General features: G+C 35.3%; 1 protein-coding gene across 15 annotated transcripts in view; it reads left to right on the forward strand.

The window, feature by feature from the left end:
- The window catches only part of LOC128157480 (pleckstrin homology-like domain family B member 1), a 55,778-nt gene that overhangs the window by 17,990 nt on the left and 24,566 nt on the right, over positions 1 to 13,222 (forward strand). For 11 of the 15 annotated variants that reach the window (XM_052820044.1, XM_052820049.1, XM_052820051.1 and 8 more), the window contains one exon: positions 1,055 to 1,177. In XM_052820044.1, the coding sequence (XP_052676004.1) occupies positions 1,055 to 1,177 (123 nt within the window). The other 4 variants (XM_052820057.1, XM_052820056.1, XM_052820058.1 and 1 more) reach the window with 4 other exon arrangements.

A 13,222-nucleotide genomic window follows, 5' to 3' on the forward strand; every position in this document is an offset into this window, starting at 1 on the left:
CTGTAATTTGGTAATTGTCCGCACGTGCCTTCTGCCTCAGGAGCTTTGGTTCAATGTTTTGGATCCATGTCTCGGATCCCACAGATTTTTTGTGATGGCCCTGAATCAGTTTACTCTTCTGAACTTTTGTGCTTGCATGCACTTTTGCATAGTTTTCTGTTTTTATTGGCTTTCTTAAAATAAAAAAAGTTTCTAAAGAAAATTTTCATTCAGTGGTAGCATGTTAATTAGTAATATTCCTATATCATTTGAGTGCTCAATGAAGGCCAGAGAAGGAAAAAGATACACATATGTCAGTTTGAGTCCCTTGTTTTGTATCGTTTGGTAGCTTGTTTATTTTACACTACCTTTGCACTGAGGAGAATTAGGATAATTGCTGCATAATGGAGAATAGCTGTCACTGTATGCCAAATCAACATTCTGATACAGTTGCAGGCCCTGAAACACTGAAATGTGCTCAGTTTTGCACAGATTGTACACATGCTGATTTTCAGTTGAATATAACCTTAAATTTTTCCTCACAACTTTGATTAAATCATGAATTTTTAAGCTCATGGGGGAAGAACGTGAGTAATTTCTCAGAACTTTTACACATTATAGAAATATGAAGGTGGAGGTGTCTGTTGGATTTTCTCATCTCCTCCATAAAAAAATCCTTGGCAACTTTCAGAAGTGTGCACAATTACTCACTTATAAATCACTTTGCACTGATTCGATCTACTTGCTAAGTAATTTAGGGAGGACAAAATTGCACTGAAAAGTAAAAGAGATCCAAAAATTGTTCAATTTTTTTTTGTTATTTTTGGGTACATGATAAATGTTGAAGGACAGTTTGACTCAGTTTGAGGGCAGGGTTCAATCTTCCTACATTGCAGTGTAATAGATCATATTCAAATGTTAATAACGGTCATGTGAATACTAAAATGGTTAAAAAGGAGTTTGTCTTAACAAGAAAGGAAAAAGTTCTCTGCCAGTATACATAATGAAGAACAGTAATGAAATAAAAGATTTAAAATGAAATTTCAATGACGTTTTGATTTATCTTTGTTTTTAGGTTGTATGCTTTGTTTGGGCCGCTCAAACTACTTCAGATTTAACCATCCAAAGGAGGCAAAAAAAATCAAAGAGGCCATGCCCAACTGTAGGATCTCGTGTGCACCACTGGCTTTCCTTCAAGGTAACTATAATCACCCCCACCTTCTACTTTGTTTAATTCTTATTACAGTGTAATTCCTCGCCCATAAAACCAGGAAGGAACATAAGATTCCTCACTGTCTGTCTGTTTTACTTAGTTTTTTTCGTTATGGTTTCAGAACTGATTTGAAAATCATGACACAAAATTACAGTTCAAGATCGACTTTCTTATACAATCAAAGGGTGTTGAAGGAAACTTACTATTTTTATATATTTTGTCAATGGGTAATTATAAGTACTTATACACTTAATAAATTTTCATCAATATAAACTGAATTTTTTGGCCTTACGTAATGCACATAAATGCAATAGATCTGCAATAATTGTTATTACACAAGTATTATCTATGATAACCATTCCAAGGATATCAATACAAAAAAGTCCAGTAAGTGACACTTCTCAAAGAATTTAAATGTGAATGTGGGGGATATTCATTGCTTGTGAAATACATACCGGTATTCTCAGAATGTTTGTTCATTGATGAGCTAAATATCATTGTTCTAAATCTGTACTCACGCTCAAGCTTTAACATTAACACAGGTTGAAGGAAAAAATGAACCAAAAATACTAGCTTATTGTTTTTACTTTAACTGCTTTCATCTTCAGTACAATATGCTTATATAATGTATATCCAAAGCTATTCTATTACTAGTTAGAGGGGGAAACTTCATTTGTTTCGTGGAGGCGTTTCGTGGAGTTATGCAAGTTTTCTGTCGTTTGTGTTTTTCCAAGCTGAACAGGGCTGAAGCCTGCATGAAGCAGCAGTTGATTTCAAACTGATGCAGTTTTTGTGTTGTCTGGAGATACACTGCTCATGTTTTGCAAAGATGAGACTTTGTTGTCAGACTTTGGAAAGTTATGTAATAGTTGCTGATCTCAGAAGCATGTACAGCTATTAAATAATGGATGCCATTTAATGCAGATCTGATAAAATTTGTGATGCATGCAGTTTTCATAACTAAAAGCTGTTTGGCATACAGTGTAATATCAAAATCCCTTATAATACATGAGGATTTTTATCAGAATACCATAGGTGTCCTTTGGAGAGTATGATAGGCAGATAAAAAGATGGCCTGAAAACGAGGGAAAACTGTTCCATGGGTTTAAAGAAGACATTTCAAGTCTTGTAAACGTAAAAACTAGAGATCAGAATAAATTTCATGCTCATCTTATCTTTGGAGAAGGGAATAAACGTGAACTTCAATTACAGCACTAGCATGGCCCTGCATTCTGGATTTCTCTGTATGCTGGTGCTGTGTCTGTAAATCCTGAGAGTGGGGCACCAGATATTAAGATTTAATTATAGACCCTATTATCTGTATTTTTTGTATACTCCTGCAACATGTGTTAAACATGTTAATGTTAGGTCCAGAGCTAGAACAGTACCATACTCTGTGTTTGTAAACACCTACAGGAAGTTCAAAGTTTAGAGAAATTCAATGTAGCCGGTATGTGAAGTTTTGATAATGTACTAGTTCTGGTTCTATTGCCTATAGAAAAATTATAGGCATAGCCTTCATGATAAGGCTTAATGCCTGTCCTCCTCTAGAAAGAGAATAGGTCTGATGATACAGTTTGTTAGCTTTGTTACATTTGATTCATGCTTACATGTATATGTGTAGAGTGCATGTTTCATCATGTGTCCTGAATGACATATTGATGTTATATTATCTTTTTATGAGGTTTAAAGTGCTTAAGGACAAATCAGATTTCAGTTAAAAAAGCAATAAATTTGAAAATAAATGTAAGTTGAACTCTGCTAGTAAAATAGGCTACCGCAAGCTACAGCGAAATAAAGCCAGCACGAATACCTTTATTTGTCATCAAGATTATATGAAATATAACAGGATGTTCCAATATGACTCACTGGGGATCCTATCAGGTACATATAATGTAGGTAAGAGGTCTGGAAACTTAGTGTGTTCAGCAGCTATCTCTGTGTTGTTCAGATCCTCATCAGACAGGGTGAAAAGGCTAATTACCATTTGATTAAGTCTGCTGGGGAGGTGGCTGGTGGCAAGCGCCTCTAGATAGACAAGCAAGCACTATTTTTGCCTCATGTTGTAAAATATAACAGTTTTCTACCATGTCTAGATCATGTGCAGCCATTGTTTCCCTCAAGCTGTAAGGTGAAATATTGAAGGGCTGAGGGCAAAGATGGCTGAAACCTGCAGGGGGTCTAGCTCTTTCCTTTGATCTAAATTAGACTAATCTCTCGGTATATTGTCATGAAATTTATGTTACAATGTTTTATAATGAAGTATAGCTGCAGTGAATAAGGCTTCTAGGGGAGACCAGAGCATTAGGTTTGGTGAAGATGAGAATCTGTGTAGAAAATTGACTCTCTTTTTATCTAATTACATATACAGTGGATTAAATTGATGTTGAAGAGACTCATTGTTGTGGTATAATAGAGCTTATCTGATGCCCTGTCTGGTAAGGTGATGGATTAATGGGGAGATATAATCAAGGCATTTAGGGGGTGGTCCCGACTATGACAGATGGATTATCATCGGGCTGCTATTTCTCGGGACTGACCACCTGGCTGAGGGCAGCAGTAACTCACCCACTGACCCCAGCCACTGTGTGACCATAATTAAGTGTGATTAGAGCCTGAGCCATTGAGTAGGTGATGTCAGTGGTGAATTATGGGCCAGAATGACCTGAGAGCGGCCTGATGCTTACAACGATCAGTAGGAGTTGTTTCCCTTCACACATTGTTCAGACTGGTACACAAGTAAGGTGTGGTTTATTAAATATGTTATATAGTACAAAGTTAACCAGGTAAACAATCTGTATATGTATTGTTCTTGGAACAGGGATATTTGGACACTGAGTCACTCTAAGTGACCAACAGGCAAACAAGTTTGTTATCTACTTTCTGATGTCTGTCAATACAAACAATGATAATTATGTTAACCCTAATGATTAGAGTACATCAGTCGACTTGTTAAGTATTGTATGCTTTTATTGTTTAATCTTTCACTTTCTAATTACATTTGTGAACATGAAAAAAATCTTTGATAAAAACACAAGTACGGAACACTTTGTATTTTCAGTATCCAGAATTTGGAAGATTTTTTATTCCTTTTGATATTTGGAACAGGGAAGAGGGCCTCTGTAATTGAGTTACTTCTAACAAGGTTGTTACTTATCAATAGCTTGTGTTCAAGATGTCAGAAAGTTGGGAAGTCTTTGTTCCAAAACACCGCTGTAAGTTGGGAGGTAGAGACAGTTTTATAAATGGATCTCTGTCTCTCTATCAGAGATTGTGGAAGCTAGGCTTGAGTTATATTTGAGTGTTGGAAGCAACTTTTTTTGGTGAATTACAATGGCTAGTTTGCATTATCCTGCTTCTAAGAAGAAGTTTTTGAGGAAAAAGTTCTTAATTGACAAGTTCTTTGAAGGTAAGGAGTGTACAAGATTTGTTGTTGAATTTTTATTTTTATTTTTTTTTGGGGGGGGGGTGAGCTAGCTGGGCAAAAAATACAAGTAGTCACAATTAAATACAATATTTTATCCTAAAATTCTTCTCTTTTTTTTTTAACTCCAAAAACGCAACTTTAAAACCGATGTTTATGTTCCATTGGGATTACAGTAAAACAATCAAGATATATTTATGCCTGGTAAAATTGATCACCTCCATTACTGTATTATATTTACCTGTGGGAATTCACCTTATTGTACCTGTACCTGTAATCATCACTGAGATACATGTTGTAATGGTAGATGTCAAAATTGACACACTACTAAAGGGAGGAACTTTTCAGTTGAGAGAATCTATATGTTCTTTGACTACTTTATATTAAGTTTTCAATATCGAATAACCCCAACCCCATCATCCAAAAGGTTTTGGAATGGAGAAAACCTTTGCTAAATTGTTAGATATAATTGCTGTAGAATGGGTTAGAATAGGAATTGTGTGTTTACTATCAGGTATTTGCTCTTTGCTCATATCCAAACACTCTGTCAACAACCAAAATATTTTCAGTCTTTTTTTACCTCCTGCTTGATGTTTGCTAACTGCAAGGACAGATAATTGTTTGTTTTGAAAATATTTAATGTCTATTTACAATCATTAGTGTTCATGATGTATGGAAGAACATGCAGGAATGTGCTGAACTAATATTATTTTAGTGCTGAGAATAGACTACACTGTTTAATCACTGTTTATTGAATTAAAATATAAGTGATTACAATGAATGAATTCATATTTTGAAATATGTCAATACAACGTGAATTAAATTCATAAACAAAATTATAAATTCTTGACCTAGAATCGCTTTTGATTGAGGGCTTTACTCTGCGCTGGAAAAACTGGTTTGCATTTTGGCAAGTATACTAGATAAACATATGTAAACTGATTAAATATGCACATATGCATGTGATAAATATGCAGGCAAGCATACACAGATCTGAGGACCAGACTGGTATACACTCTACAGGAGCTTCTTGGACAATTACTCTAACCAGTGGATGCTCAGCAGATAGTGAGATGATATTTTGAACTCATGGAGTAGGACTTTTTTATCAACAACCCCATGGGAGCCCCTTGAATTAAAGGTCGTAGAGGATCAAAACATACAGTGAAGAATGAATGAAATTTTGGTCTACCTTTAATACCTAGGTGTGTGGAGAAGAGGATAGACATAGCTATTGTGATTTTTCCACGGCCCAGGGATATATATTTATGCGTGTGTGTGGATGGTGAAGGGACAATTATGTTTATGCAATGGTGGCAATTTTGACGTGAGTTTTGTCACTCTCGGACAACAGGTACTGATCGTACACCTGGACACTAAACACAGGTGGGTCTTACAGCTTGATCCCAGGTGATAGAGCTGAATTAATACTGGGCTCAATTCCAGAGAAATACTTTACCGGTATTATCTAACATAAATTTTAGGGCCTAAATTCCAAAAATCTAAGGAAAAAACAAGAAAGTAACGAGACAGGTACTGCTTTCAAAATAAAGGGGTTTTTGATAGCTTCCATGACTTTATCTTAGAGAGCTGTCACATGGTGAAGCTAGTTGTCACGCTGCGGTAAGCATTTGACAACGACTGAATGTCATCATATCGCTGATGTCAAATAAGGAAAACAGTTTTAATTTGTCTGTTGGATATAATGTGTCCAGGCTCATTATTAGGAGGGGAGAATTAATGTTCAGGCCTTCACACAACTGCAACAAAAGGGGCAGAGATTTATGGGTGGGTATAATGGACCAGGTAAGGTCTATTTAGAGCCCACACTGTGTGATATGTTGCCTTGGCCTGAATGAAAGCATTGACCACTTCATTTAGCTATAGAATAGAACTGTTGGAGATCTGACTGGGACCCCACTATGTGTAATAATTAAGACTTCATAATCTTATGCCAGCTGGGAATTAAGTGAATTTTGATCCCAAGAAGCATTGATTCTGTATTGGATCTACTAAAAACAGTGTTTTTAATGGTTAGATAGCAAGAACATGTTTGGAATCAGTGGATTGGAACATAACATTGTGTCACAACTCAGATTCAATCTTTGTAAGTAGATAAGTTATCAGCTTTGGGTTTTTGTTTTGTAAAACAAGGTTGGTAAATTGTTACAATGAGGGCACCTGTTGAATGCATTTATCCAGGTCAGCTTCAGACCATTATCCTGCAGTGCATGTGTTTGTACGTGGTTTGGTGTTTTGATTTTTATCATCGTTTTGTAAGTATATGGTAAAGAGTTTACCGAGACATTACCTGGTATATAAAATTGCAAGCTATAAATAAATTGGACAATTTGGAAGCATGAAAAATATCAGCAGACAAGCAGACGGCAGTAAAAATCTAGCGTTATTGCATTTGAAATTTAACATGACACATAAGAGCAATGTACTGTGTTATTAAATGTTTGCTCTGTATTTGGTGTCATAATAATGGCTGTATCCTTACTTGTTGACATAATATTTTGCAATGTTATGATTTGGTCTCTGTAAATAGGAATTTTCTAAACTTTCTTATGCTGTAATTTTGCAGTAATGCTTAAAATGATGTTAGTGTTGGTTGAACTTGCTGCTCTCTATGAATCTTCCAGAATTTAGATATTAATCATGGTTTGATATCATATCTTCTTAAGAAGGATAGCCATAATGTATGCATAAATATGATAAATTGCTGTGATATATTGATTTTATTATCTTTAAATGAGCCCTGGATTTATTCTTGGATGAAAATTCAAATTTATAATGTTCATAATTGATTTCCAAGGTTAGGGTCTCAAAAGATCAATGTATTTTAATGTCTCTGAAACTACCCACGAGTTCATTAGATGCAGGTGGATATATGGTACTTTTATGAGTGCTATTTGGGTGTGTATGTGTGTGGTTACTAGATACCCACATGCAACAACTGTATAAGGTTGATCACAGAAATATGTTTGAGATAACTTCTTTCTGTACATGGGATTCTCAGGACTTCAAAGGCATTCCCAGTGTTGTAAGACCTCGATTTGATCCTATTATTGGAGTCCGATGACTGATATGAATACCCTTTTCAGCAGAAAAAAATAGATCTGCTTTCTCTGGCCCAGTGACACAATACAGAGTGAAAGAAAAATTGAGTCGAGAAGCTTGTTTGGATCTGTTGCTGAATTTCATTTGAAAGTCATCAGGTGGGTGACAGGGACAGACACAGATAAGATTTTTGTGAAACACGAGCCGGTACACATGAATAGAGGGTGGACAATTGTCATATGGAGTGCTTCTACTTGGGGCCTTTCACTGAAGGACCAGCTATGCCGAGCAGTTCTGGCATGTCCCTAGATTAGCAGCACCATGCCGGATAGGACCATTGCGTAGAACTAACAGATAGGTGGCAAGAACCCCCAGTCAATGATTATATTGGCTGTCATCTCTCAACCTCATCCCCTGTATTGGAGAAATCAAAAGAAAACTAATCTGATTATTTTGACATTATTTGAAAAACAAATCCTCAATAATTCATAATAATTCTGATATTTGCAACTTGGTCCTTTTTTTATCTCCAATTATGGCAGAAATATGAAAAAGAACTGGCAACAGATCTATGTAGATGATTTTATGTTAGTTTCTTTGTGAAATCGGTCAAGACAATATTGGTTTACATGTGTCTGGTGAAGGAACCTCCAAGCAGTACGTGTGTTAGTGCAACTTTTTAAAAGTTTTCGCCATTGTCATAATTGTTATGCTAGTGTAATTGGATTAGCATTAATTCCTTGTACTTTAGTTAGCGAGACCAAAAAATGTCTGGAAGTTATGTACGTATTTTCTCTAAGGCTGAGACGTGCAAAACGGGTCCCATATTTATTCAGGGGACATGTTCTTTGTGAGCCCGCTGAGCTTCCTCTTGTTAAGACTGTCAATGGTAGCCTTTTAATCTTGTTAATTCCTATTGCTAAAAAACGGAAAAACGAAGATGCAGCAAGGTGGGCTTTATGTCTACCTAATCTGGCAGAAGACTGGGGTCTAAGCAGGGACTGGGTTATGTGGTACGTTGATGGCCAGATATCATTGATCACAGATAGTTTACTGTTATTGGACAAGAACAATGCCTGTTTTTGGGTTCTTTGGGAGATTCACAAACTTAACCATTTAAACAACTACTTAAATGTATTTTATGGAAGAGCGCCCCATCGAGTGCCATGGATTTGACATTGTGATGGTGGGCTTGGTTGAGTTTTCTGGGTAATGTTGCAGTAAATATTCATGGACAAATGTCTGTAGAGAAGCAATTAATAAAGGTACACGTCTTGATTTATTATATCAACACAAAATCATTTCTGTAGTTCAAGGACCATAACTCCACATACTTTAATGGCTGTTAATATTGAATAGTAAAATATATTGAAGTTGCTTCATAAGGCAATATACCAGTTGGTATTTTGGCAGTTGGAGAATTAGGTTAAAACAAAGTTGTATAATGTGTTTGTGGTTTAGGCTATTATACAAAGATTATACAGTGTAAATATGAACATGCATGAACCTTTTCAAATGAGTGTATTGCAAGGGCAGATTTAAATATAGTTCCAGGCAAATTTTAAGTATTCTTAGTAAGAATTATAATTATTGTTTTTAACAATGTACCCTAACTCCTTCAAGTGTGAATAATTTTCTCAATGGATTCTCTCTAAGGGACCAGGCTAAGAATTTTTAATTGTGGCGATCCCCATTTTTGGACTGGGCAAGTACCTCAATATTCATTGAAGGGTTACAATGTTGATTTTGGTATAAAGTGTATTATACAACGCTCTTATGATATTTGTTTTGTCAAGATAATATTGCGACACAATTTTAGAGAGAAATTTAAACAGCGGGAACAGACTTGGTGTATCAGTCTACCTATTTTGCCTGGCAGCATAATTTTGGAATTTAGACCCCCCTCTCCCCTCCCCCTTATCAATTCTAAATTTCCCTTAACCATATACATGTCAAAGAGAGAGCTTTGGTTCTTTAGCAAACTAATGAATTGCCCCCTGTTTAAATTTAAGCAAACAAAATCTTGGCTCTAGTTGTATTGGTTTATTTAGGTAAGTGAATAATTTGAATTTTTTCTGATATGTTAAATCTAGAATGGATAGCATTTTTTAAATGTTTTTGTTGAACAAACAGACGTTTATTCATTGTGAAAATGAATCACTTAAACTTTATACTGCCGCATCCGCTGATGTTAAAAATTGAATTAGATTTCAAGATTCATTCAATTCTTTGTATGGAAGAATTGGGGTTTTTTATAATACATAGATATATAACTTTTATCAACAGAAGTCAATCTACGCAGAGTTCTTGTGTTGCCTTTAAATGGATGGAGTTTCCCTTTCAAGAGGGATAAAAAGATTGTTTGTTTAGCAAACATTATCCAGACACCGGAAATCGTTGAATCTGAGTTTTTCAAAGTCACATTAGAATTTTGTACATTCTCCCAGCTTTCTAAAATCTGTTACTCTTATGATCAGGTGTGAATTTTTTCTATATCAAGATCTGTGCTGGAACATAAATGTCCATGTGCCTTTAACATGCATTTTTTTCTATTTGATCAAGTTTCTTTTTAAAGCTGATTTTGTGGCTGATAACTGTAGGCTCACTCTTGTGTGGACTTCTTTTAATTGAAGCTTTTAGTGGTGTTGTTAATTTGTACAACAGCAGACATGCTTACAGGTAAGATATGGTTGCTTTTATGTTTTCCCTTAAAAAAACTTTCAGATTAAACAACTTTTCAGGATTACTGAATGCATTTCTTTGAAGGTTTTCACTAATTGAGTATCTCTGTACAAAATGGGGGCATTCTCTCCTGAAATGCTTCGGTTGTGTTTTACTTTGCATTGTCAGTTTATATATAGTCTGACAAAAGAAATGTTGATATAAACTTATTTGTTGCTGAACTTGTACTTAACATACAATTTTCCCTTTACCAATACATTTCTACCAGCTTTGTGATGAATGTCACTCTTTAAAAAGGTGTTTACACTGAGGCATGTGGACTGGATCTGTCTGCGAAAAAAAATTTGCAAGTCACCAATCAACACACAAAACAGTGTCCGCTTTGTAGTTTGGTGTAAGGTTGCGACTGTGGTCTTGTATTTTCTCTCTCTGACTCCCCGCCCCAAGTTGACACTCTGGGTGACTTCTGGATCCATCGCTATCATATTTTACATGGGCCAAGCAGATAATTACTGGGCTCTTTGTTGTCCTAGCACAATCTCCTCTTTGATGGCATTTAAAGTCACTTTTATTATCAAAACCAGGTACTGAAATCCAGTCTTGGGGGAGGTTTCACATATATCTGGCGTAATTTGTCATTTCCTGCACCAAATGAGGTTAAAATGATGGAGAAGTCTCTGTGTGGCCTGAGTAACAGAATAAAATGATTTCAAGCAAGAGGGACCCTAAAAAATTAGCTCTACTTATATCTTTTCCATGAGGGGGAGGGGGGGTTAATGCATTAGAACAAAAAACGTTTCTTTCTCAGTTTCCTCTTGTTTGAGAAAAACCTCAGCAAGATTGAAGCTCTCTAATTAAAGTACAGTGTATTTCCTTGTTTTCAGGAGTCAGTGTTGTCTAGTTAAGCATCAAGCAGACAACCAGATGATGGGGCAATGTCATTGAAACTAATGTCATGTTTAAACATAATAATAACGCCCACATCAAAGGCTGGCTTAATATAACAACACAAGTCAAAATAGCTAATGAGCAGCTATGCTCACAACCTGATCATGTATACACCAGATTCAAACTTTCTGCACATGATTTTCTCAATGATTGAACTGCTCGTGATCTATTTGACAATTATTTGTGGCAATCATTTCATGATTTGAGAGCAGCTGTGTCCTATATGGTCCTTTGTTTTATGTATACACATGAATCTCTATCCCTGTCTTTATTATATCTACACATCTTGTGAAGGCATTGCTTTAGAAAAGAAAATTTTATGGTAAATATTTGTTTACCTTTACATAAACTAGCCGAGTATGCTGAAACAATTGGACAATTGGATGTCTTGATTTTTATTTACCACCATACGATAATTCTAGAATATTGCAGAATATTTGTTTTGTGCAAATTCAAAGAAGGATTTGAAATGTCTCGAAAACGTTCTCCTGGGTTGTTGTACATGACATAGCAAGAATATTAAAGAAAAGCCCTTTCCTTTTCAAATCATTCTATTTTGTTATGCATGCCAGAAGTTCACTTTTTTTTCTAATATTTACTTTCAGCACAATGTCTGCATTTTTCTTTGATCCAATAAAATACAGCTATTTCATTGCAAGATATCTTCAATAATGCAAAAGGTTTAAGGGTCATTTCTAAACATTAATAAAGTGATATAAGATATTCAAACCCGCTGAACTTGAGTAAGGTCTCTTTGACATGGAGCTAAGCTCAACCTCTTATCTTCCGGAATAAAAAGTTGAATGACTTTCTGATTTTTGAGTTGAATGTTTTCACTGACTACAAGTATTAATATGTGATTGTATGAGTCATTCGATCAAATATATATGACCATAAATCTCTTATTAGACAGTCATATAAACAGAGGTTATAAAAACCTCATATTGAAAAGAAATCTTTATCCATCAGAACTTATTGAAATCTTGTAATTTCACTGTTTTTCATTACGACCATGAATCATGTATATGTAATATTGATTTCAGATGATAGAAGAAGGATATTTATTGATATATAGCTGCAGTAATAAGCTTGGATGATTAAATGATAGCATTTCGGTTTTTTTTTCCTTCCTCTTCAAGCCTGACTCAAGTACTGTATGCAAGAACACTGGCTTCTCTATCTGTTCTGGAAGCCTATTTTAAATTCTGTGTAAACTTCTTACTTGCTGTGATACTTCTAAGGGATCAAAGAAAACAAACGGGATATAAAGTTGTCTACTGTGTCAGAAAACCAATATCTTACAGAAAATACACATGTAGGTATTTCTAGTCCAAATATAACTGACAGCATTTGTCACAGACTGTGAGCTCTTCCATAATAATTAATATGAATTTTATATGTATCAGTTGTCATTGCAGGGTAGGTAATTGTAAATCTGACAGTGTTTTTGTGACTGTGATTGAAACCCAGGTGTGCAGTAAGTCAATTACCTGACAGGACCTAATTGTTTCACCTGTCAATCAGGTCAGGTAAAGTGACCTAAATGTCCACTTTATGTCCACGGGTTACGTGGTTGTAATCCATTGACTATAACAGGTCTTTAATTCGCTGACGACATATTTGGCTGAAGAGGAAATCAATTTGTAATCACTGGGAAAAGGGCATTAAAATCAATCTGAGACTTTTTTTTCGTGGACGGTGTTATGTGTCGACAGATCAATTGTGTAATCAAGATAACCCAAAACATTAATATTTTCCCTATTTGAAGAAGAGAAAATCCAATTTGGTGATTCCCAAAATAGGAATGAAATATTTAACTCTTTGAAAATTGGAGCTGTATCTTATGGTGTTTAGTCTGAATGGAGGTAATTGAGTAAAAAGCACATTTACGGGCATTGTAATTTAATGGGTGA

The sequence above is a fragment of the Crassostrea angulata genome, chromosome 7 (genome assembly GCF_025612915.1).
Source record: "Crassostrea angulata isolate pt1a10 chromosome 7, ASM2561291v2, whole genome shotgun sequence".
NCBI classification, from domain to species: Eukaryota; Metazoa; Mollusca; class Bivalvia; order Ostreida; family Ostreidae; genus Magallana; species Magallana angulata.